Source organism: Lissotriton vulgaris, chromosome 7, assembly GCF_964263255.1.
Source record: "Lissotriton vulgaris chromosome 7, aLisVul1.2, whole genome shotgun sequence".
Classification (NCBI taxonomy): domain Eukaryota; kingdom Metazoa; phylum Chordata; class Amphibia; order Caudata; family Salamandridae; genus Lissotriton; species Lissotriton vulgaris.
In genome coordinates this window covers 645492156-645519385 of record NC_141695.1, presented here as the reverse complement: position 1 = coordinate 645519385, position 27230 = coordinate 645492156, and the positions used below count along the sequence as shown (strand labels likewise).

Genomic DNA, 27230 nt, shown 5'->3' with positions numbered 1-27230 from the left:
ATGGCTCCATTGAACTAGCAGTGCTCGTGCATGCACATCTGGTCGTCTTCATGTAGTCATTAAACAGAAGGGATGAGAAGGCCAGGACCTGTCAGATTTTAAAGCAGAAAGTGTCTGCTGAAATTATGAAAACTTAGGTGCATATTATCAAGACAGACGATAAAATAATCGCCGCTTTAGCGGCAGAAAACTGCAGATTAAACTGCAATAATGGGCTTGATATTATGCTCTATGGAATTTCAATTGAAGCCCATGTTAAATGTGAAGGACTTCTAACATGGGCTTCAATTGGAATTCCATAGAGCATATTATCAAGCCCATTATTGCCGTTTTAGCTGCCGTTTTCTGCCGCTAAAGCAACAATAATTTTATCGCCTGTCATGATAATATGACCCCTAATTGTTTACCTCTTGGCTTTGGCGTGAGAAGAAAGATCTTAGCTTCTTCGGGCTCCTCAACATGATCCCATACGTTTGCAAACGTATGGTGTTTAATGACAGATAGACCCAGGAGAATTAGAACAAATGGTAGTGTCATATTATGGACCGTGGACCCCTTCACCAGAGCCAATCTGAAATTGGGCTAGTTAAAGTTTAGTTTATTATGGAACTGATTGAGGTTTTGCTACTGCTTGGTGGTAGGACTCTACATTGGTTTAAAGCTAGGATACTTATGGTCTATACAACAATTGGGTTTATGTGGTTACAAATGGATTTTCTTTTAAAAAATAGTATAATATTGGTGTATTCAGGGGCCAAGACCTTTGGAAAAAAATGATTCACAGAGGTAACTGTAGTTACAGGAGAAGACACGGGATGTTATGCTGTATCCCGTGCAGGGGTTTTACAATGAAGAGGACCTAAAAGAAACATGTATTCAAGAGGAAAGTAGCATTTACGAGTAGTATTTTTTCTGTTAAAAGGATGGAGTACATGGTGGTGCTGGCATATTATCAGTTCTGGGCCGAAGGGCTTAGTGATTGTTTTTTTTAACTGGCGAAAAAATATGAATATCCTGCTGTTTACTCCATGATTTGGGAGGTAACTTCTGTTTAGTCCTGAGCATGGTTCTTATTAATTCCTGTAGGAGGATCCTTCGTGTCACGGTGTGAGGTGGAGACAGATTTTCGATATTTGTGGCCAAGTTTTCCACAGTGGAGAATGTCTATTAGCTCTTCCTTGAGTCATTTGTTTGCTGGCTTCGACTTCTTCAAGGGGTACATGGTCCAGTGATCGAGGATGTTTGCCAACATGAAAGTTTATTTCTCTCAACGCCTGTCAGAAGTGGATTTGGTAAAACAATTTGGCAGCAATACAAACCTGAGCTGCCTGTGTCTGATTGAAGCAGCTGGCGCAGGGAAACAGCAGCATTGTGACCTAAGGAGTAAACATGTTCACAGGATACCATGCAAAGATGTCTAGTGTGGCTCTGATAAGGCGATGGTGGGGGGAGCATCAATCTATGTTTCATTTACTAATGATGCTGCTCTTCTCTGAGAAGCAGAGTTTTTAGTTGCAAGCATCATGGGGCATATTACCAACAACTAGCGATAATTTTTGTCTCTAACTTGTTTAGAGACAAAAATTATCGCCGCACATCGGCGATTTTTATCGCAGATAAACCTTGCTATTAACAAGGTTTATCGCAAATGCGATAAAAAACGGCCGAAATGCATGAATATCGCTGAAAAGTCAGCGATATTCATGCATTATCGAGCAAATGCTCTTAGCCATGTTATCCACCTCCCATTGGATAACATGGCTAAGAACTGCTCAGGGCAGGTGTTAGCTTTTGGAGATATTCCCGCTTAGCGCGAATATCTCCAAAAGTTGGTAATAGGAGATAGCGATGTTAGCGACTGTTTTCAGTCTCTAACATCTTGGCACGCCCACTTTGCATCTCATTAGTGATAAATATCACTGACATGCAAAGTGGGGCCCAAGATGGTCGCTATCTCCTACTAGCTGTCGCTAACTGGTGTTAGCGACAGCTTGGTAATAGAGAGATAATTTTATCTCCGCTTTCTTGGCTTTTAAAGCCAAAAAAGCGGAGATAAACCCCCTTGATAATATGCCCCCATGTTCTTATCTCGGCTGGGCAATGTTCTTAGTGCATTGATATGGTCTCTTGTAGATTGTTTGTGTGGTCCGGGTTTACATCACACAATTGCTTCTAATGCCTACTATGTGTATTCCGTACGTTTCATAACTTCTAAAAAATAAAAAGTAAATATTACTTAATCTTATTTTCCTTATTCTAGGTCAGTGGAACAATGTACAACACAGGGAGGCATGTTTCCTTAAAAGTGGACAAGGAACATTTAGTAAACATTTCTGGAGGGCCAATGACTTACAGTCATCGCTTAGAAGAGATCCGGCTACACTTCGGCAGTGAAGACAGCCAAGGGTCAGAGCATCTTCTCAATGGACAGCCGTTCTCTGGCGAGGTTCGTGTTTTCAAATTAAATGACAGAATCTTCTAGCATTACTTTTAACCTAATATTAGTATGTAAATAAATACGTATCCTGCAAAATTAGTCTAATTTTAGAATAACACAGTTGTTTAAAAAAGAAATGTGCCCAATACAATAGAGTGCTGTATAATGTTCCTGCAAACTTAAGGTCAAACTGACCTATCATTCTTCCATTCTTACCCTCTTTTCTGATTAACTGTATTGTACCTTCCATTTAATTTTGCTCCACAGCGATTCTCATTTACATACCCGAATATTGGGGCATATTATCAAGGGGGTTTATCTCCGCTTTTTTGGCTTTAAAAGCCAAGAAAGCGGAGATAAAATTATCTCCCTATTACCAAGCTGTCGCTAACACCAGTTAGCGACAGCTAGTAGGAGATAGCGACCATCTTGGGCCCCACTTTGCATGTCAGTGATATTTATCACTAATGAGATGCAAAGTGGGCGTGCCAAGATGTTAGAGACTGAAAACAGTCGCTAACATCGCTATCTCCTATTACCAACTTTTGGAGATATTCGCGCTAAGCGGGAATATCTCCAAAAGCTAACACCTGCCCTGAGCAGTTCTTAGCCATGTTATCCAATGGGAGGTGGATAACATGGCTAAGAGCATTTGCTCGATAATGCATGAATATCGCTGACTTTTCAGCGATATTCATGGATTTCGGCCGTTTTTTATCGCATTTGCGATAAACCTTGTTAATAGCAAGGTTTATCTGCGATAAAAATCGCCGATGTGCGGCGATAATTTTTGTATCTAAACAAGTTAGAGACAAAAACTATCGCTAGTTGTTGGTAATATGCCCCATTGTTTCTAGCATGAGTTCTACACGTGCAAAACTAGCGGCGTATCTTAAGCTCCTGGAAAATATGGTATTTAGCACATGCGAATACAAATTATAAATAGCACCGGAAAGAAAAGTTCAAGGGTGCAAATTGGTCCATCTTACAACGGCTCAAACCGATAGAAAAGCGTCAAAAATATAGTGAAATTTAGCACAAGCTCAAACACACTGCACACATGATTCAAACATCATTTAAAGAGCCAGTAAACTTGCCCCTGAATCTTGCAAATGCCTTTTGACTTTCCTTGCAGACTCTTTGCTGAACCCCTTTCTGCAAACATTATGCAGAACCTTCCTTTGACTCGTACCCAAACCATTCCCCACATCTCATTGCCCCTTGAATGGACTCTTTAAGATATTCCCCTATGTCCCATTGCTTTCCCAAAGTGTGGTTTAGACTGACACTTCAACTTACTGAAGACTCCTGACCAGGCTACTGCAATGCTACTACTGGTGTTGCTAATACTCTTGTAAATTATCCCTATCATTTTTTAGAGCTATTTGATTTCTGAACTCTGAGTATTTCTGTGCCTTGGTCTGTGTTTGGAAAACTTAGATTGCTAATGCATAGAAAATAAGAATAATTGCAGGGACAGAAGGCTGCCTGATCCTAAAATGGCGCCCCCTCCCCCACCCCCCCCAGTAAACTTCGGGGGCCTTGTAGGCATGAGCGGATTTTGCGGATTGGCAATCCGCGAATTTGCGGATTTGCGAACTCGCAATCCGCAAAATCCGCGAATTCCCGAGAATCTGCGGATTTTTTTTTTTTTTTGTGTTCGCCCGTGTTTCTGCCAGTTCGCGAGGGTTTTTACAATTTCGCAATTTGCGAACTTACCTGTCGGGTCGCAAGTTTTGCGAACTTGTTGTTTCTACGTGTCCAACCTGTTTGGGACACTCTTCTTCATCACTGCCACTCTCTGTCACCACTGCCACTCTCTGACTACTCATGCCACCCTCTGGCCCACCCATGCCACCCTCTGTTTCATCACCACACCCTCTGGTTGTCCAGTGTACATTATTTTCGGCAAAGCAAAGCACACCTTCCCTGCCTCAAGTGACCTGAATTAATTTGGGGCTGATTAATGTGTCACAGAATATTTTTTTAGCTGGCACCTGCTTCCTTAGTGCGCCCTGATTAGTGATCTTTTGCACTTGCTAAGTGCTTTCATTGTTGCAAAATTAGTTACAACACCTGCCCTGCCCCAACTGACAATAATGAATTAGGGGCTGATTAATGGATTTTAACTTCCAGCCTGGCTCCTGCTTGTCTCCCTTAGCTGTAATTCATGACCTTTGTGGCATATGTGTAACTATTCTGAGGTTCAGAGCAGGGTCACATAATAGTTTCAACTGGCAACTGAACTCTGGAGGGGCCCCTCAGGAAGCACTACAGGAAATGGCTACTAATGATGTGCCTGAACTTTTGAACCTGGTAAGTAGTTACTTTCAGTTTTGCTTAGATCGTATTTCTGCAATTTCGCACTTATTCGCGGGGCGCGAACTCACGCGAACAGTGCGAGCAGTGCGAGCAAAATCCGCTGCTCGCGGATTTGCGGATTTTGCAGGAAATTCGCAAATCTCGCGGATTGCGGATTTCCCGAAAATCCGCAAAATCCGCGAGCGGAACGGATTTTCCGCCCATGCCTAGGGCCTTGCTCTCTCTCATTGGTGCAACAGAATATCACTTAAGCTATGAAGGCAGTTCTTCGTAATCAGACTGCTCATAATCATTCTTAGCTGAGAGTTTCTGTAATTATCTACACAGTAACCCTTTCACCAGCAGACTGCATCTTGCTTGACCCTAAAATGGCGATGGTATGAAGACACTTACTCACCTTACATTGCCTGACCATGAAATGACTGCACTCCTAATACAAAGTGATTATCCTCACCCTCACCAGCTATCTCTCAAGAGCGACCAACCACCTATCCGCACCCTCGCCAACTATTCTCTCTAGAGCTGCCAACCATAATCCTATACTAATAGTGCACTCCCCTGTGGCTCTGTCACAGTATAACTGGCTGCCACACAGTGGGCAGCCACCCTAGCTGCCTAACTATCCCTATTGGTGCTCGAGCAGTCCACCAGAGCCAACATGGCTAGGACTGGCCTGTCCAGTATGGGGGAAAATTCTTCCACTCTAGTCTACCCCCCAAACCTCTCCAAAACCGCCACAAAATCCTTCAAACACTCCACCTTGAAAAGACACCCTGAGACACTGATCTCTGACCTACGTTACAACGCAGACAACGGCACAGTCATGAATGACCTCATCTTCTATTCTAGAAGAACATCTGCCTGGCGCAAAACCTTTGCTCACCACTGCAATGTACATGCTACCAAGAACATTCCGTACGGCACTAAACTAACTATAGCATCCTCCCCAATGCTGCAGGCTGATCTCACCATCACTCTCTATAAAATTGGCATTATTTTGATCCAAGCCTCGCCCAAAAACCTGAATAAATTTGCAGACCTTTTTACCCTCCTCAGAAACCTCGTGCTCAATACTAGCAGGGTAACAATCTCCCGCCCTGATGAGCCCTCGTCCAGCCCACCCAACGAGGCTAACCACCCACAAACCTCTCTAAGATCCTCCAACACTGATCCCTCTAACCTCTCTAGCAAGTCTCCCGGTACTCCCAACAGTCTCACTTCTAGACCCTTGGTCCCCTCCCTACTAGCTCCCCAAGTAGACCATGTCACCGGTACGCCCTCTATGAACTACGATACAGGTCGTGCTTACCTTTCCCACACTGTTGAGTCCTCACCCAGCCCTTCCAGCATGGCCAGCCACCCTCTAACCCCCCCTTAGGTCTCCCATCATTGACCACCCGAAACAATCCAGCACATCACCCCTAGACTTTTGGCCCCCTCTCTACTAGCTCCCCAAGTAGACTATGTCACCGTTACATCCCCTAAGACTTACAATACTAGTGCTACTTGCCCTTCCTGCCCTCAATCCAACCCGCAAAGAGGCTCCAACATAGATCCTATGGCTTATAATACAGGCCATATTAGTCCTTTCACCTATTCACGCTGTCAGAACTGCTCCTGAACCATTGCCCCCCTGCCCTCCAGCACCTCCTTCTTATAGGGACATCGATTCTCTGCACACCAGAGCTACCAAACTTACCCAGAGCATTCAAATTTCCATCCTAGAGCTAATAAACCTCCTCCATCTCACTGAACTCTCCCTCGCCAACCTCATGCCCCTGCCAAACGCCACCTCCCCATACTTGACAGAGCTCACTAAACAACCTTTTCCACTATCCTTGAGACATCTTCACCCCCGCAAGCACCCACACCACCTATCAGAGGAAGAAATGCATACTCTTGTCCTATCCTACAACTCCATCTTTGCCACTTCAAATCAACTAGATCTCAATGAAATGGAAATCCTTGCCAACCTCCGAGACTACAACTCCACCCCAGCAATCCCTCATCCTTTAGATGCAAGTGCCAAACACGCCATCTCCACGGTCACCCTAAACCCCAACAGACCAGCTACCCTCCGCAACAGAATGGTGGTCAGGAGTAATCTAGCGCCTGTTCACCTGTCTGCCTAGACTCCGGAACCTCCTTCCAATTCCTCCCTATCTGGTCTTTTAATTAATTGCCGGTCAGCAGCTAAGCACACCGCTGACATTGCTGATCTCATCATCTTAAAAAATCTCGACTTAGTGATCCCTACAGAATCATGGCTCAATGAATTCTCATCTCCAAACCTGGACCTCCTAGTCCCTCCTAACTATAACATTGCTAGGCTAGACAGACAATCTAACAAGAAAGGAGGAGGCATTCCCTGCATCTACCGCTCCCTATTGCCTCCCTTCAGATTAGCTAGCTCACCCCATCAGAAACCTGGGGCCTTGTCGTGAACATTGGTTAATGTAATCTGTAAATATATTATCTCATCTTGATTATTTGGATATTTATTCTGTAAATGTGTGCCCTTTCTCCCTCATGTACCCTGCTCCCTGCCCTCCTTCATTCAATCCGTAACTGGATGATGCTATGCCTACTCTGTACATGACTATGTTTTCCTGTAAAGCACTGTAATACCCTAACAGGTCAAGTTTGCGCTCTATAAAACACATAAATAAATAAAGAAAAATAAATTTGGATTAGTATCTGAGCATCAGATTCTCATGTTATTGGTCTGTATTGCAGGAACCAAGCTCCTTAATTCTAGTTCGCCTAAACTTCTTTAGGAGGCTTGGCCTCCCTGTTGCCATCTTCTATCACTATAGCTTGGTCTTGGGAGTGATTTATTTGAAGTTATTTACTAATTTAAAATAAACACCTTGAACTTGGCCACCGATTCCTGTTCCTCATTGTATAGCCAAAATGGTCACTGTTAATTGAAATTGAACAATGATTGGACAAGACATGCTAACTCTCTTTCCCTTAGTACAACTTTTAAAGATCCATTGAAGGACCAAGATAGAAAGAATGTATGTGGTTTAGTGATCCAGTAAAGGAGGAATCCTAAACTCCTGGATCACAGGAAAACTGTATCTTAAATTCCAGTTACAAACATATTGGGGCTTATTTACAAGCCCCTGCACCGCAAGAGCATGACATTTTTTGACACTCCAGTGGCACAGATTACAAACTCATATCTATGAGGACACGCAAAGCCACCATGCATAGATTTGGATGGTCTCATAGATATGGAGTAAGGCAAGGCAGCGCAAATTGCTGTGTTGCCTTACTCTGCGCTCAGGAGGCGTTCCATGGACTTTGCGGTGGGTTTATCATGCAATACCCATGGATTTTGACTCTGCCCCAGATGCCAAAAAACTAATCTCCAAGGGTTTTGAAACAGCTGACTAAGCATTGCACCTCCAACTGTCACCGCTGACTCGATGAAGACACCGGGAAATCAAAAACATTTTATAAACACAAAGTCTGAATCAAACTTTTTATAAATTATCAGACATTCTGTGCCTAATCAAATCGAGGAACTGCGACTGTGTAACACCAGTTTTTAATTGATGATGTAGTTTTAAAAATAAGAACACAAAAAATGTTCTCTTTTAATCTGTTTTATATTGCAATGGTTTTAAGTAACTATGCTAAATAAAATTACTTACTTACTTACTTACTTACTCTGCCCCAGATTTACAAGAGTAAGTAAAACTGGGAAGGCACCAAATCTTTACGCCTCCTGAAGAGAGGCGTAACAAGGAGACATTTCTTTATTTCCTCTTTCTATGTCTGCTGCATTCTGCAGCACACATAGAAAGAGGAAAATGCCGCCTCTTAGGACTGGTTCTGTGCAGGAAGGTGCCTCTTCCTGCATGAAAACAATCCTGTAGACTACACAGCCATCTTTGCACTATGGTGCCAGGGTGCCTGATATGGTGCTAGGCAGCCAAAATGGCACCAGCGCAGGGAGAAAGGACAGGAATGTATGGTACTGAATAAATAAGGTGCATTCCTACCCTTTCTCTTTGGCGTATGGCAGCAGAGCAAGGTGACTTGCAGCTCTGCCCTACGCTAAATCTCCATAAATAAGGGCCAAATTGTCACCCTGGAGTTTATAACAGAGAATCTAAGTCCATTGGGGCAATCATTTTATAAATGATATTTAGGACATGATATATTTGTCAGATAATTTTGTCAACTAAATTCTGACAAGCAACCATCATTTATACTTAACTCAGCAGAAACAGAGAAAGATGGTTCTGGAACCTTAAGTGTGTCATTAGGCAGCAGAGTGGGAATCATTTGGAGCTGTGTAGTGTACACCAGGGAAAGAGTTTCAAATGTATTTCTTTTATTGACATGGAGTGTTATTAAGGCTGAAGTGATACCAGAGCCTTTCAGCAGAGAATGAGCGTGGCTTGAAAATGTGGTACTCTTTTAGGTTTACTCTGTTAGGCTTAGTTCTTCATCTGACATAAGGAGGATTACACAAAGCTGAAGAGGGGGACGTACACACTTTTGGTCACATTGTTGACTTGTTATGTGGAGAATAGATCTGGGTTGAAGAGGTCTGGAGGAACTCTGAATGGATTAGAAGGAGTGGGGGGGTGGAGCCCACAATAACAGTGTTAGACCTGGCATCTCTTGGCGTGATAACCCTACATTTTTGCCTTTACCACCTTTGCTTTTAGATGCTTTGGGTACTTTGCCACTGCTGATCAGTGTCAAAGTACAGGAGTTCCCTATGTAAAATGTAATGGTGATTGGTTGGCCATGATTGGTATGTTTGCCTTACTAGTAAAATTCCCTAGTGATGTGCACTGTGTGTGCAAGTGCTAGTAATGCAAGGGCGCGCAGAGAAGGGAACTCAGGCCTTCAGTGTAGGACCCGCATGCACAATGCTAATTTAGCATGTAGTCCTGACAAGTGCAACCACTTGTCAGGCCTGACTTTTCCATTTACATACACATGGGGCACCCCTGTGGTAGGTACCAGGTAACCCCTGGGCATGGTGCAGTGTAGGTAAAAGGCAGAACATAAACTGAGGTGTGTGTTATGTTCTGACAGTGAAAAACTCTTCATTTCGTTTTCCACTGCTGAAAGGCCATTCTGCCCATAGGACAGAATGGGGGAGGCTGTGTGTTGTATTTGTTAGCCTAGTTTCCTGTCAGTTTATAGTGAAGAGGTGAAGTTTGGTACATGTGGACCTACAGTGTCATAATGCATCTTTTTGTGAAGGTGGTTTTGTCACTGTGTGTTTATAAACCACTCCTTTAGAAAGTGGCTGAGTTTTGTATTCTGAGCATTTCTTTATGTCTCTGAATTGTGGATTGTCTTTTTGGAATTGAAAGGTGAGAGGAGCTGGGAGAGGTCTTGACCCAGGGAGGGGTTGAGATGGCACCAGGCTGCCCTGCATGTGGAGAGTGAGGGAGGGAGAAGCCCGGTAGATGAAAAGGCCTGGGCTGGTGCTTTAAACTAATTGACTCATCTCCTCCTGAGTGATTAAGGATCCAGACTCCTACTATCAAAGGGAGAGAGGTGACTCTGGGAGGGAGACACCCAGAACTGATGTAGGGAGGGCTCAGGGACCCCTGAGCACATACGAACTTCAAAGACATTAAGGGGTATAACTATGAGAGCTGAAGCCCCTGAAAGTGGAAATTAAAAATATATGGATTGAGACTGTAAAGGCTTGGACCCATTCTGTGGTCAAGAGGAACCTCTGCTAATGAATGAGCAACTGAAGAGACTGCTGTGGATAGACCAATCCTTACTTCGTGATCTGGAGCTGGTCAACAGTTTGCTGTTCTAGCTAAGGAAGAGGCTGTTGGGAATGTGCTTGGAGGCGCTGGGTCCCCCTGTTTGAAGAAGACTGTGCTTTATGCTGTGTCTTGTAACCCCAAGGGCCGAGGTGAGCTGGCTCTGTTTTGGAAACACAGGAACATAAAAGTTTCTAGAGAAGACTCTCAGATTAGCCCTGGGTGAGTGTGCTCTGTCTAGCCTGAGACCTTCTCAAGTTGTGCCCTGTGATCTTGGGCACCTGGAGTTTCAAGTAAAACTCAGAAACACTGGGAGCGTGTCAGGGTGAAGCCCGGGTTTTGGTGAGGAGCGCCTGGACATGGTGTGGACTAACAGAGGAAGTGAGTCTCAGACACGCTGGGTGCGTGTTTGTTGCAGCCCGGGTGTTGGTGAAAAGCGCAGGGGCCTCATAGGCACCAAAAGTAGAAGTGAGTCTGGACATTGTGTGCACCGGGAGTAGAGGTGACACTCAGACCCGCAAGAGTGTGTGTTGTGGTGCAGCCAGGCGTTTGTGAAGAGCGCTTGGACATCATGTGCACCAGGAGAAGAGGAGAGGCTTGAACGCACAGGGTGAGTGTTGAGGTGAAGCAGAGCATTGGGGAAGAGCGTCGGATCGTCGTGAGCACCAGAGACGAGGCGAGTCTCGGATGCGCGGTGTGCGTGTTGAAGTGCAACCTGAGGAGATGGTGAGGAGTGCCGGGTTAGGGTGTACACCGTATTGAGGTAAAGTCTCCATAGTGCTAAGGGTGGGTCTTGGTGTGGACTTAGACCGCCAGAGTGAGGACCAAGTCACATTGGGGCCCTCGGAGTCAATCAGCAGCAGCCCGGACCAGCAGCCACGGAAGAACTGAGCCACCGGCCCGAGTCCGCCGCTGCCTGTGACAGAGTTCTGGATCAAGGCCCAAGTCTCTGACTTCGGGGAGAAGAGTGGGATCACGCTCCCCCAGGGTATCGGGGATCAACATCTGGGGTGGAGTGCAGGTCCGGAGGGACACTCTCTCGGCCTCCCACTTAAATCAGCTTGCTTCTGCTCGGATACTGGCAATGCTGACCCAAGACAGGGTAGTACAGATGACGGAGTGGGAAGCAGTACTTTTTGTGTCATCACTTGTTCCATAGCGGGGGCACAGTTAGCCGCTTCGCTGCTGATGACGAGCTCAGCTCGTCATCAGCCACGGTAGTCGTGTGCGGATGACGAGCTGAGCTCGTCACGTAACGCCGCTTTTCGTAAATTGCCGCACACAGCGGGAAAAGCCGCCGCAGCGATGCAGTTAAGAAAGCACGTAAAACTGCTGTATTATACTTTGCATTATTGCTGCTAACGAACTATCGTATGACGCCTGACCTCTTTTGTGCCTGACAAACTTTATGCTCGGTGCCCTACATACTGCATTATTTTTTCCCTTGCTTATTACCTGATTGTAATGTGGCGTATTGCTTTATTTTTTCAGTGTACAGTATCTGAGTATAACGTGGCACAGTGTATTATTCCTTCATTGCACCGTACAGGAATTGTAGCGGGACACATTGCTTTGTTTCTTCTTGGTACAGGGCATGCAGGTGGTAAAAAGCATTGCATTATTCTTTCAATTGCAAATGACATGACTGTGGCGCTACGTATGACATTGTTTCTCTGTTACACAGTATAAGAGAATATTGTTATGCATTTCATTATTGTTTCCTTTTGCAATGTGTGAGATTCTAGCAATACGATTTGCCTAACCTTTTGGGAAACAGTTAAACTGAGCTTAACAGTTGGTTAGAAGTGGTGGTTGGGATTAGAACCTACCAACCCACCGGAAAGAATACTATCCATTCTTATATGTTGATTTTGCATCGTGTGGTTGTATCGTATAATTGCTTATATAAAGATTATACTCATTTTAGCAATACTCGTGTGGAGTCTATTTGTGATTACATCATGGGATTACTGTGAGCGTGGTTGCACATACTGAACACTCGTGCCTTGGAGATAAGCCTGGCTGCTCGTGCCAAGCTACTAATGAGGTGAGCAGGGCTGTTTCAGATGGTGTCCTTACCTAGCTGTAGGAGAGTAGGGTCTGCTATCCTATGGTCACCCCAAATTTTTGCTTTTTGCTTCACTGGTTTATGACTTAATGTGGCTGTGGGCCTGCTAATCAGACCCACAGCCTGCTGTTCTCTCTCTAAATTACTGCCAATGCACTTTAGGTGCATTACGAATTGGAACTGGTTCACCTTATTCGCCCCTGTAACAGTGTACCCTAGGTACCCAGGGCATAGGTGTTTCCAAGGCCTACCAGGGGCTGCAGCATGTATTGTGCCACCCCTGGCCTGGCCTCCATATTTGACACAACTGGCTGATCACTCAGCTGGGGTAAGTTGGTGTAATCACCTCTTACTTAGATATAGTATCCCTATATCTAACCTTAAACTGGACACATATGTTCCTATCAGCCACTCCTATGGAAGGCCTCTTCAATCCTGGAGGCAGAGTGCTTGGAAATATGTGAGATGGTGCTCTAGCATGAGCTGAGCCTGTCTGCAGCTGTCGGGAACCACTCCCTAGGCTGTTCCGGGATATTGCCATACCATATACTCTTAAATGCATTATAATCCTCGCGGTTATTTGCTATCTTTGGTTTGGATTTATCAAAACATGTCGAGTAAGGTGTCATACGAATTGGAATACTATCCCCTCGACAGTTCTGTCAACGGGGATATCATTCCACCCTTCTAGAGGGGCACGACATGTGTGTAGCCTTAACCCCGGTTAAAGTTAACCAGAGCCTCAGCATCACAAAATGGATGCTGCCACCACAGGCACAATTCTGACCTCCCGTCTGCTGGGAGTCCTTCCAGCGAGGGAGGCTTGGACAAAGGGTTTCCTGCCTTGGGAGGTGCGAGCACCACCCCAGACAGGGTTTTGTGTATTGGGTAGGACAGGGCTGAATAGATTGAGACATGCCCGGGGCACACAAGGTGTCCCCGTGCATAAGCCAGTCCAAACCGGTCCTTGGACTTTCCAGATCCAGGCCTGGCGAGGAGCTGGACAAAGGAAAGGGGGTGTAACCGCCCCCCTTCCTGGTTCCTCCCAGAGGAGGGACCTAGTAGGTGATCCACCCCTCAGATTGGGAATAAGAGTGGGAGCAGTGCCATTGCACAGCAGATCATCCTGAAATCAACTTTAAACAAAGAAGAAGACTGGACTTCGACATTCTGCTGCTCAGAAGACTGAAGAGAATCTCCCTTGTGGCCTAGGAGTGGCCACCCTGTGAACACAGGTACCAACCAGCAACTCGACGTCTGCTTTGCCGCCACCTCCCGCCGGAGCCCGAGCCCAGAGCCTGACAAGACCCAGACTCCCAGACCTCTCACAGCCCGATCCACAGTCCCTGCAAAGAAGGGACCCGTGGAGGCACCGAGTGACGTGGGACCGGACCTCTTGGAAGACACTCGAAAAGCTGACTGCGCAGCAACCGAGGCATCCTCGACGTTGTGCTTTGGGGACTGAGAACCCCCACCACCGAGCAGCCCTTGCACCGAAGAAGAGCCCTCCAGTATCTCCACGATCTGCGTGGGGCCCTTTTGCATTGTGCCACTTGATGCGCCATCCCGGCCACTAGCCACGTGGTCAGCGGCCATCTTGGCAACTATGACTACAAACTACACCGCGGGTCTGGTTGCTCCAGACTTGCCCTAGCTCCTGTGAAAAGGAGCACCCGTTCTGACCTTGCTGGTCCGAGTGTTAAGCCTTTTTTGACTCCTGCGTGGCTTGCATTAGCCAAGGCCTGTTTGCTCCGATCAAGTTACCAACACCGCCAACAGCGAGAAACCTGCGTGGGACAGCTCGTGACCGACTCCTGGACGTCCTACACCCCCGGTGTCCACGTGGCTGCAGAGAGAAGCTACACCACAACGCCTGTTTGCACCCGACATCGCCTGGTTCCAATCTGGTTCCACGGTAGTCACTGGCTAGTGACTTTGAACATTGTCCCCTCTGCTTTCAGGTCTTCACATCTTCAGATCCACCCTTGGATCCACCGGAACTCTTCACCTCGAGCCGCCTGCAGCATCTTCAGCTCCAAGCACCATCGACCAGCGTGACGAAACCCGACACTACTTCGACCCTGTGCACCTGCGTCCTGTGGGTGAGGTAACTCAGCTCCGCCAGTGTTCCTACACTGGTACACATCTCTAGGGCCTGTGTCTCAAGTTTCAGCTTTCTAGGTCACTCGGAAGGTTCCGAACTAACTAACTTTGTACTTTTTACGCACCATAGACTTTGCATTGGTGAGTGCGTGCACTTTAAACACTGCACCCGAGTCCCGCGGGCCTTTCCCGACTTAGTCACTGCTAGTCTCGAATAGCACCAGCGATTCCCAAGGTCCTAGGCCTATTTCCTTTCCGATTGGTATCTCTTATACCACTTTCTTAGTATATGGTTTAGGTGGCCCCTAGGGCTCATCCATATTGTGCAACTTTTGTGTATTTTAAACTGTCTTGTGTTTAACGCTTGTGCTTCTGTGCTCATAAAGAGTCCAGGGGATACTTTTAGTTAATAAATCAATATATATTTTCAATATATATCTGTGTGGTGTCCTCTCATTTGGTATTCAAGGGGGTTGTGTATGGTAATACAGCTGGCTTCACATGCCTTTCAGAGTTTAGCCTAAGACTGCTTTGTCCACGTTACCACTAGGATAACTGGTCTATAAGGTTGACTTACAACCAATCATCATAAGGGTTGCTTGGCATGGTACAAAGTGATCACTAGAATTAGTGAGCATTATATGCCAGGCCAACTTCTCACATTGGTGAGCAGCGGATTGGGATCTGAGCTTGCTGTTGTTTTACCATTACAATCTTTGAGATTATCATTTGAAAGATCATACAGGTACCTGCTAGGTACATATAAAACAAGACTAGTATACTTAAGTTCTACTGAACTTAGTTGTTGTAGAGGAAAGGGAGTAGCACACCCTGACTACAACTACTAGATAGGTGTAGTAGGTAAACACCAGTGTAGGTAGATTGCAACACATCCACCCACACTAGAGCAATGTCTGGAGCAGAGGGTTCCACTGGGAACATCCCTGTTGAGAGTGACCCTCCAAGGGCACCATCCAAATTTGCTATTTTTTCCTTTAAGGAATTAAGAAAGCTTTGTGTCTTAAGGGGTCTGAGGACAGGGCCTTCCCCTACCACAGACCACCCTAGAGAGATCTTGGACCAGTCTGAGACTCTAAAGACCTCTAAGGCAGACGCCACAGGGGATGCTGAAGGGGGCCATCCCTCTGAGGATGACACTGTAGAAACCCCTGTCCCTATCATCCTGGTAGATGAGGAAGCACCCATCACTGGAGCTCCTCAGGTAGATGAGGAGGAGGAAGAGGAAGAAGAGACAGAAGGGGGGAGCAGTGAGTCAGATGATGACAGAAATAGTCAGGTGCTGGTCAGTAGACTGAACCAGGCTAACTTAAGCCTATTTGGGACTGAATCTGGTAACAACCCATTCAGACCCCCAGGTGGACTTAACCAGAAGCCTAGGAGGAGAAGGACTCACTCAGGTGACTCTAACAACTCCCATGATTCTAGAGGTTCTCATGGTCACTCCAGAAGGGAGATGACTAGCCCTCAGAGAAGGGAACATGAGGCCAAAATGAGAGAGGCTGGATTGAGTATCCAGAGACAAGAGTTAGAGGTTGCCCTAGCCCAAGAGAAACTTGCTAGAGCAAGACAGCCTAGAGAGAGTGGGGTAATAGAACCCACTGGTGGCAGCAATATCCACAAGGATAAAGACAGGTCTTTTGATAACAGAAACCTGAGTAAGATTCTGCCCCCCTACAAAGCTGGGGATGATATCCATAAATGGATAACTGCAATGGAGAGAGCCTGCAGACTACAGCAGATCCCTCAGGAGCAGTGGGCAGCAATCGTGTGGCTCTCCTTTGAAGGTAGAGGCCGAGACCGACTCCTCACAGTTAGTGATGGGGATTCTAGAAACTACCTGGTCCTGAAGAGTGCTCTGATTGATGGGTTAGGCTTAACCACTGAACAGTACAGGTTAATGTTCAGAGATACCCAGAAGACACAGACTCAGGACTGGTCTGAATTTGTTGAGTGTGCCACTAAGGCTCTGGAGGGATGGTTACTGGGAAGCAAGGTTACAGACTATGAAGGATTGTATAATTTGCTGATGAGAGAACAAATTTTAAATAATTGTCAGAACTAGCAGTTGCATCAACATTTGGTTGACTCAGATTTGACCTCTCCCCAAGAATTAGGAAAGAGGGCAGATAAATGGGTTAGAACCAGAGTTAAGCAAAAGAACCAGAACCAGAACCAGGGTGGTGACCAGAAGAAAACAGACCAGAAGGGTGGGGAGCAGAAAGCTAAAGACCAGAAGTCTTCAACAGGGCCCCAAACTGATACAGAGGGTGGGTCCCAAACTTCCAAGAAAAAGAAGAAAGAAGGTCAGAAGAAACCCTGGTGTAAAACTTGTAAAAACACCTCTCACTGGACAAGTGAGTGTAAAAAGGGTGGAGCCCCCAGCACTGCAGCCCCTAAGGCACCTGCACCCACTAGTACAGCTAGCAGTGCTGGTCCACAAGCCAAGGGGGTAGTGGGTATCACCTTGGGAACTGAAGGAGATTCTGACCTAGTCAGAACCCTTACACAGGCTGTTCTGATTTGTGAAGGGGACATAGATTTGACCCCTGACATCAGTCCCAGTAACCTGGGCAAATACAGACAGACGCCTTTGATTAATAACAAAGTGGCTCAAGCTTACAGGGACACATGTGCCAGTGTCACTATGGTGACACCTAACTTTGTGGACCCTGGACAGTACATGCCAGGTGATAATTACCTGGTGACCAATGCCAGCAATGCCACTACTACACATAGTGTGGCACTTGTTAACTTTTCCTGGGGAGGGGTAACTGGCCTAAAAAGAGTTGTGGTTAGTGCTGATCTCCCAGTTGAATGTTTGTTGGGCAATGACCTGGAGAACTCTCTATGGTCAGAAGTTGAGTACAGGACTCATGCAGAGATGTTAGGGATATCATCACATGTCCTTGCTGTGACCAGGTCACAGGCCAAAAAGTGCCTCTCTGAACCTCAGGTCTTGGATCCTGGAACAATGGACCAAGCACCTTCCAAGAAGAAGAACAGGAGGGTCAAGGCTGTGCCTTCCCAACTGCCTACAAGTGAGGATAAAGCTTCACAGGAAGCTGGTCTTGAGACCCCTGAAGGAACTGTCTCTGAAGAACTTGAACCTGATCAGGTTGAGTTTCGGGGGACAGGGGGACCTTCTAGGGCAGACTTGGGGCAGGCTCAGTTAACCTGTCCTTCTCTTGAACCCCTCAGACAGCAGGCTGCCGCTGAGGCTGCTGGGAATGCTCAAGGTGCCCATAAAGTTTATTGGGATGAAGGACTCCTTTACAGAGAGGGTAGAGACCCCAAGCCTGGTGCAACCAGGAGGTTGGTTATACCTCTGCAATTTAGGGGTTTCCTTCTCACCTTGGCCCATGATATTCCCTTAGCAGGACACTTAGGCCAGAATAAGACCTGGGACAGGCTTGTCCCTCACTTACACTGGCCACACATGTCTGAAGACACCAAGGAGTTTTGTCGCTCCTGTGAAACCTGCCAAGCCAGTGGTAAAGCAGGTGGAACCACAAAGGCCCCCCTGATACCACTACCTGTGGTGGGGGTTCCCTTTGAAAGAGTGGGGATTGATATTGTAGGTCCAATGGATCCCCCTACAGCATCTGGGCACAGATTTATACTGGTGGTGGTGGACCATGCCACCAGGTACCCAGAGGCAATTCCACTTAGGACCACAACAGCTCCTGTTGTGGCCAGGGCCTTACTTGGAGTTTTCTCCAGAGTGGGGTTTCCTAAGGAGGTAATATCTGACAGAGGTGCCAACTTCATGTCAGGATATTTGACAGCTATGTGGAAGGAATGTGGTGTCAACTACAAGTTCACCACTCCTTATCATCCACAATGTAATGGGCTTGTTAAAAGGTTTAACAAGACCCTAAAGGGTATGATCAAAGGATTACCTGAAAAGCTCAGATGAAGATGGGACATCCTTCTACCCTGCCTTTTGTTTGCTTACAGAGAGGTCCCTCAAAAGGGGGTTGGTTTCAGCCCCTTTGAATTGTTGTTTGGGCACCCTGTAAGAGGACCCCTGTGTCTGGTGAAGAAAGGATGGGAGTTACCTCTTAAAAAGCCTAAGCAAGACATAGTGGACTATGTACTTGGTCTCCGCTCCAGGATGGCAGAGTACATGGAAAAGGCATCCAAAAACCTTGAGGCTAGCCAAGAATTACAGAAAGCTTGGCATGACCAAAAGGCTGTCCTGGTTGAGTTTCAGCCTGGACAGAAGGTATGGGTGTTGGAGCCAGTGGCCCCAGCAGCACTCCAGGACAAATGGTCTGGACCCCATACAATTCTGGAAAAGAAGGGAGAGGCTACCTACTTGGTGGACCTAGGAACTCCCAGGAGCCCCCACAGGGTGCTCCATGTCAACAGATTGAAGGCATATGTCAGCAGGACAGACATGGGCTTGCTCATGGCTACAGATGAGGGACAGGAGGAAGAGAGTGCCCCTCTCCCAGACCTGCTCACTCAGAACCCTGAGGATGGCTCAGTTGATGGTGTGGCCTTAGATGGCAGCCTCACTGAACATCAGCAAAATGACTGTAGACAAGTTCTACAGGCATACAGGCATATGTTCTCATTGACACCCAGTCGGACTAACTGGTGTACCCATGTTGTGGACACTGGTGACAGTCTTCCTGTAAAGAGCAAGATTTACAGGCAACCTGATCATGTCAGGGACTGTATAAAGACTGAGGTGCAAAAGATGCTGGAATTAGGTGTCATTGAGCCTTCAGAGAGCCCCTGGGCTAGCCCAGTGGTTCTGGTCCCCAAACCTCACACCAAGGATGGCATGAGAGAGATGAGGTTCTGTGTGGACTACAGAGGACTCAATGCTGTCACCAGGACAGATGCACACCCTATTCCAAGGGCAGATGAGCTCATTGACAAGTTGGCATCTGCCAACTATTTGAGCACATTTGACTTGACAGCTGGCTACTGGCAAATCAGGTTAGCTGAGGAGTCTAAAGCCAAGACAGCATTTTCTACCCCTAGTGGGCATTATCAATTTGTGGTAATGCCCTTTGGTTTGAAAAATGCACCTGCTACCTTCCAAAGGTTGGTGAATCAAGTCCTCACTGGGTTGGATGACTTTTGTGCAGCTTATCTGGATGATATTGCTGTCTTTAGCTCCACCTGGGAGGATCACCTGGTCCACCTGAAGGAAGTGCTTGAGGCTCTGCAGAAGGCAGGCCTCACTATCAAGGCAACAAAATGCCAGATAGGGCAGAGCAAGGTTGTATACCTGGGCCACCTTGTAGGTGGAGGCCAAGTTCAACCCCTGGAGAGTAAGATCCAGACCATCAAGGACTGGTCCCCTCCAACTACCCAGACTCAGGTCAGAGCTTTCTTGGGCCTGACTGGGTACTACAGGAAGTTTGTTAAGAACTATGGGTCCATTGTGGCTCCTCTTAATGATCTGACATCTAAGAAGATGCCCAAAAAGGTTCAGTGGACAGAAATCTGTCAAAAGGCATTTGATGACCTGAAGAAGGCTGTGTGCTCTGCACTTATCCTGAAGAGTCCTGACTACTCAAGAGAGTTCATTGTCCAAACAGATGCTTCTGAGTTGGGAGTGGGAGCAGTGCTTTCACAGCTTAATGTAGATGGCCAGGACCAGCCCATTGCTTTTATTAGCAGAAGGCTGACCCCCAGAGAGAAACGTTGGTCAGCTATTGAGAGGGAGGCCTTTGCTGTGGTGTGGGCCCTGAAGAAGTTGAGACCATACTTATTTGGCACTCACTTCAAGATTCAGACCGACCATAAGCCCCTCTTATGGCTTAATCGGATGAAGGGTGAAACCCCCAAACTACTCAGGTGGTCCATTTCCCTACAGGGGATGGACTTTACAGTGGATCACCGCCCAGGGACTGACCATGGCAACGCAGATGGTCTCTCCAGGTACTTCCACTTAGAACATGAAGACACAACTGGTCAAGGTTAGTCTAATGTCCCTGCGTTTGGGGGGGGGGTTGTGTAGGAGAGTAGGGTCTGCTATCCTATGGTCACCCCAAATTTTTGCTTTTTGCTTCACTGGTTTATGACTTAATGTGGCTGTGGGCCTGCTAATCAGACCCACAGCCTGCTGTTCTCTCTCTAAATTACTGCCAATGCACTTTAGGTGCATTACGAATTGGAACTGGTTCACCTTATTGCCCCCTGTAACAGTGTACCCTAGGTACCCAGGGCATAGGTGTTTCCAAGGCCTACCAGGGGCTGCAGCATGTATTGTGCCACCCCTGGCCTGGCCTCCATATTTGACACAACTGGCTGATCATTCAGCTGGGGTAAGTTGGTGTAATCACCTCTTACTTAGATATAGTATCCCTATATCTAACCTTAAACTGGACACATATGTTCCTATCAGCCACTCCTATGGAAGGCCTCTTCAATCCTGGAGGCAGAGTGCTTGGAAATATATGAGATGGTGCTCTAGCATGAGCTGAGCCTGTCTGCAGCTGTCGGGAACTACTCCCTAGGCTGTTCCGGGATATTGCCATACCATATACTCTTAAGTGCATTATAATCCTCGCGGTTATATGCTATCTTTGGTTTGGCTTTATCAAAACATGTCGAGTAAGGTGTCATACGAATTGGAATACTATCCCCTCGACAGTTCTGTCGACGGGGATAGCATTCCACCCTTCTAGAGGGACACGACATGTGTGTAGCCTTAACCCCGGTTAAAGTTAACCAGAGCCTCAGCATCACAAAATGGATGCTGCCACCACAGACACAAGTCTGACCTCCCGCTGCTGGGAGTACTTCCAGCGAGGGAGGCTTGGACAAAGGGTTTCCTGCCTTGGGAGGTGCGAGCACCACCCCAGACAGGGTTTTGTGTATTGGGTAAGACAGGGCTGAATAGATTGAGACATGCCCGGGGCACACAAGGTGTCCCCGTGCATAAGCCAGTCCAAACCGGTCCTGGGACTTTCCAGATCCAGGCCTGGCGAGGAGCTGGACAAAGGAAAGGGGGTGTAACCGCCCCCCTTCCTGGTTCCTCCCAGAGGAGGGACCTAGTAGGTGATCCACCCCTCAGATTGGGAATAAGAGTGGGAGCAGTGCCATTGCACAGCAGATCATCCTGAAATCAACTTTAAACAAAGAAGAAGACTGGACTTCGACATTCTGCTGCTCAGAAGACTGAAGAGAATCTCCCTTGTGGCCTAGGAGTGGCCACCCTGTGAACACAGGCACCAACCAGCAACTCGATGTCTGCTTTGCTGCCGCCTCCCGCTGGAGCCCGAGCCCAGAGCCTGACAAGACCCAGACTCCCAGACCTCTCACAGCCCGATCCACAGTCCCTGCAAAGAAGGGACCCGTGGAGGCACCGAGTGACGTGGGACCGGACCTCTTGGAAGACACTCGAAAAGCTGACTGCGCAGCAACCGAGGCATCCTCGACGTTGTGCTTTGGGGACTGAGAACCCCCACCACCGAACAGCCCTTGCACGAAGAAGAGCCCTCCAGTATTTCCACGATCTGCGTGGGGCCCTTTTGCATTGTGCCACTCGACGCGCCATCCCGGCCACTAGCCACGTGGTCAGCAGCCATCTTGGTGACTACAACTACAAATTACACCACGGGTATGGTTGCTCCAGACTTGCCCTAGCTCCTGTGAAAAGGAGCACCCGCTCTGACCTTGCTGGTCCGAGTGTTAAGCCTTTTTCGACTCCTGCGTGGCTTGCATTAGCCAAGGCCTGTTTGCTCCGATCAAGTTGCCGACACCGCCAACAGCGAGAAACCTGCGTGGGACATCTCGTGACCGAGTCCTGGACGTCCTCGATCCCCGGTGTCCACGTGACTGCAGAGAGAAGCTACACCACAACGCCTGTTTGCACCTGACATCGCCTGGTTCCAATCTGGTTCCACTGTAGTCACTGGCTAGTGACTTTGAACATTGTCCCCTCTGCTTTCAGGTCTTCACATCTTCAGATCCACCCTTGGGTCCACCGGAACTCTTCACCTCGAGCCGCATGCAGCATCTTCAGCTCCAAGCACTATCGACCAGCGTGACGAAACCCGACACTACTTCGACCCTGTGCACACGCATCCTGTGGGTGAGGTAACTCAGCTCCGCCAGTGTTCCTACACTGGTACACATCTCTAGGGCCTGTGTCTCAAGTTTCAGCTTTCTAGGTCACTCGGAAGGTTCCGAACTAACTAACTTTGTACTTTTTACGCACCATAGACTTTGCATTGGTGAGTGCGTGCACTTTAAACACTGCACCCGAGTCCCGCTGGCCTTTCCCGACTTAGTCACTGCTAGTCTCGAATAGCTCCAGCGATTCCAAAGGCCCTAGGCCTATTTCCTTTCCGATTGGTATCTCTTATACCACTTTCTTAGTATATGGTTTAGGTGGCCCCTAGGGCTCATCCATATTGTGCAACTTTTGTGTATTTTAAACTGTCTTGTGTTTAACGCTTGTGCTTCTGTGCTCATAAAGAGTCCAGGGGATACTTTTAGTTAATAAATCAATATATATTTTCAATATATATCTGTGTGGTGTCCTTTCATTTGGTATTCAAGGGGGTTGTGTATGGTAATACAGCAGGCTTCACATGCCTTTCAGAGTTTAGCCTAAGACTGCTTTGTCCACGTTACCACTAGGATAACTGGTCTATAAGGTTGACTTACAACCAATCATCATAAGGGTTGCTTGGCATGGTACAAAGTGATCACTAGAATTAGTGAGCATTATATACCAGGCCAACTTCTCACACTAGCCTAACGTTGAAGCGAGGGGTCGGGGACTCAGGCCTCCAGCATTTGGTGGCGGTGGTAAGCAACAGGGACCTCCACTTCCAACAGACAGCCTTTAGAATCCTTGGCGACAATGAAGAGAATTTTGTTGGTTTCATCTTTCTGTCAAAGTTAGTTGGCTGACACACATTTTTATGTATGTATGTATTTATTGAGATGTATATGACTTGAACTTAGCTGTGAAACTGTGGAGTGCTGTACATTACATGAGGGGATGGGAAACAATTGTAGATTGCGTATCAAATATGGATCACACAAATACATTTGACAATAATTCAGGCACAGGGAGATTAAGGAATTTGCCAAGAATCACAAGATATTGGTCCTAATGCCAAAGCAAGGATTCAATCCAAGAATCCTAGTTTCTAAAGGCAGCATCTCGATCCAATACATCACACTTCCTCCTTATGGTGGAGATAATTATGCAATAATCTTCTATTTTGAAGTTGTTTCAGTATTCTAATTTGTTTTTGGATATCACCACCATACACATGGTTGCCAGCATTGTTACTATTATGAATTTCTGCATCCCTTTTGTTGTTAAAGAGTTTTGGTGAGATGGTTTAACCTTGAAATACACAACAACTCACTTGAGTGTTTTTTAAAAGAAAAGAAACACGCTTTACTTAAATGTTTGATTTTGAAATCATTGATTCAAACCATTGGACCATTATGCATTTCAAACTAACTCTAGCTGAGATACAAGAAGACTATAATAAGTATAACAATAATAATAATAATACAGACATTTATAAAGCGCGAATAGCTACCTCCAACAGAGGTGTTCCGGCGCTATAGCAGTAGGAGGCAAGCGAGATGAGAAGAGAAGGTCAAAGAGATCTAACCTAGGCTACAGAGCCAGGACTTTATGGACTTTTTGAACATCGGCTCAGATTGGATTTGGCGGATATTATTCAGAAGGGAATTCCAAAGCTTAGTTGTTACCACTGTAAATGCTCTACCTCCTAAGCATGCTTTAACAAAGCGAGGTGTGCATAGCAGGTTCTGAGAGTTGGACCTCAATGAGCGGTTTTGTTGGTAGTGGCACAGCTGGTGTTTAAGGTAACTAGGGCATTTGACATGTATTGCCCAAAAAGCCAAAGTTAAAGCCTTAAACTCAGTCCTTTTTACTACAGGCAGCCAGTGGAGCTGCCTTATATGTGGAGAGAAATGATGACAAAATGGTACACGTCTAATCAATCTCACAGCCGCATTCTGTACCATCTGCAGTTTTCTAACTAGGTAAGTGGGCAGACCCAGATATAGGCAGTTAGCATAGTCCAGCCTGGATGTCACTGTGGCATGGACAATGACTCTGCTACAGTCCTCTGGCAGTAGATGTAAATATTTCCTCAGGTTTCTTTATTTGCTGAAGCATGAGGCTGTTATCTGCCGAATTTGAGCTGTGAAAGAGAGATCTACTTCCCATTTCACGCCCAAATATTTTGCCGTAGTTGCTGGGGTGGGAGGCAGGCCCATTTCAGCTGGCCACCAGGTACCAGCTGCTGTCGGCAGAGTCTTGCCGAAGAACTACTCTAGTGTCTTCTCTGCATTAAGTTTAAGTTTATTGTTGTTCATCCACTGGCCGATGTCTCTCAGGCAACCCTTAAATCTCGTGAAGGAATTCACAGACTGGTCCTTAAAGGAAAACACCAGCTGGGTGTCATTGACATATGAAATTGCCTTCACTCCCATGTTAGCTATGAGTGAGAACAGAGGGGCCAGATATATGTTAAAAAGAAGCGGGCTCAAAGCTGACCCCTGTGGAACCCCACACCATAGTTGTTTGGGTTCCAACTGGTGGGGTTGAAGGGCGACCTTCTGCGTACAATTTTTAAGGAAGGGCTTCAGCCAGATGAGTACCACCCACCAATTCCTATTGCTTGGAGTCTCTGTACCAGGATTTGGTAGTCCACCATATCGAAAGCTGCAGATAAATCTTGGAGCACCAGCGTAGCTGATTATCCAATGTCCACAGACATTCTAACCAACTCTGCCACCTCCAACAGTGGAGTCTCGGTACTGAAGCCAGCCTGAAAGCCAGACTGTTTATCATGCAAAATGGCATGGCTCTCAATAAAGGTAGCCAACTGTCGCTAAACCATTTTACCCAGCATTTTTGCTGGAGCTCGTAATAATGATATTGGGTGATAGATGTTTAGCTCCCCTGGATCCACATTGGATTTTTTCCTGAGGGCGAGTAGCACAGCATGTTTCCCTGTATCCAGGAAGATACTAGAAGCAAGAGATGTGTTCCATATATGATTCAGAACATGGATTACAGAGTGGGCCAGCTCTTTCCACAATTTAGGGGGAATGGGTCCTCTGAGGATCCTGACCTACATCTCAGTATCTCTACCAGCGATTCATGTTGGGAGATAGGAAGGAATTCCGAGAATGAATATTCTGAATCACTACCACTGTTGTGAAGGTTTTGTAGACTTTCCGAATTTTACTGTCAAAAAAGTCCGATATCTTTGCGCACAGAGAGGGGGACGGCAGAATTACATTTTCCAGCTCCCTCGGTTTGGTGAAGGAGCTGACGACCCTGAATATTTCCTTTCTTGAATTTTCTGCATTATTAATGTGCTTCAACAAATAGTCCCTCCTTGCCCCTCTCATCAATTTGTGGAACTCTTTCAGGTGCTTTCTTATATGCAAATTTGGCTGTGGCACTGTAATCAGGTCTCCACAAGCGGTCCATTTTTTTACATCTACTTTTATTTATTGTGAGAGTCTTCGAGAACCATGGGGCCAAGAGGGATTTTCTCACGGTTTTTGCTACTATGGCTGGGGCGATGGACTCCAAGACGGAGGAGAGACACTTATTTAGTGCGGATGTGTCAGCATTTGGATCACTTGTTAATAGTGGTTGACTTTCCTGCAATTTTTGGCAGTTAGTGAGTTCCCCCTCTTTGAATGGGTTTTTTCAGACTGATAGAAAATGGAATTAAGCAGTGGTCTGTCCAGACCAGTTGATATGGGGTCTCAGCTACCAAGGTCGGAGTATTAGAAAACAGGCGATCTAAGGTATGTCCTGCCCTGTGGGTGGGCAGTTTTACATGCTGAATCAGATAACTATGGTCAACCATCTTTAAGGTTGTTGACATGTATAAGGAATCAAGACAAAATATTGGCCTTTGTGTTTGGTGGAAAAGTCTTCCCTAGTGTCCAATACCATGATTTCAGTACAAATCTGAGGTCTAAAGTGTGACTTAAACTGACTAAAGAGATGCAAAGGACCGTGCAGTACAGCAGCTAAATTCAGGGAGACGTGTTCCTGAGTACTGACAGCAAAATACTGAGGAACCTTACAGAGGGGAACATGTGAGTAGGTGATCATTCATCCCTTCTGATAGACTTGGCCCTTTTTTCAGGGTCATCCCTGAACTTTTTGCCTTTCTCCTGGTATTTTTCCTGACCTGGTGTTGGTGGTTTTAGGATTCTGGGCACTTTATCACTGCTGTCCAGTGTAAAGTACATGTGCTCTGTATGGTAAATGTAGTAATATTGGCCTTCACCTGTTTGGACTATTTAATTTACCTATCAGTCCCCTGTAAAGTGGCATCTCATATACAAGGACCAGTAAATTAAATGCTATCTGGTGGGCATGCAGTGCTGTTGTGCCACCCACAAAAGTAGCCTTTCAAACTGGCTCCGGCCTCTGCCATAGCAGGGCCTGTGCACGTAGTTTACTGCCGCTGTGACATGGCACATAAAGTGGTTGCCATGTCTGTGACTCCCCTTTTACTACATATTA

At 46.6% G+C, this 27230-nt stretch overlaps 1 protein-coding gene across 1 annotated transcript in view; it reads left to right on the top strand.

Moving 5' to 3' along the window:
• Positions 1-27230, top strand: part of CA10 (carbonic anhydrase 10 (inactive)) — a 724792-nt gene that overhangs the window by 559007 nt on the left and 138555 nt on the right. Inside the window, exon 4 of the mRNA XM_086928760.1 lies at positions 2261-2446. Coding sequence (XP_086784886.1) covers positions 2261-2446 — 186 coding nt within the window. The remainder of the gene's footprint in view (positions 1-2260; positions 2447-27230) is intronic.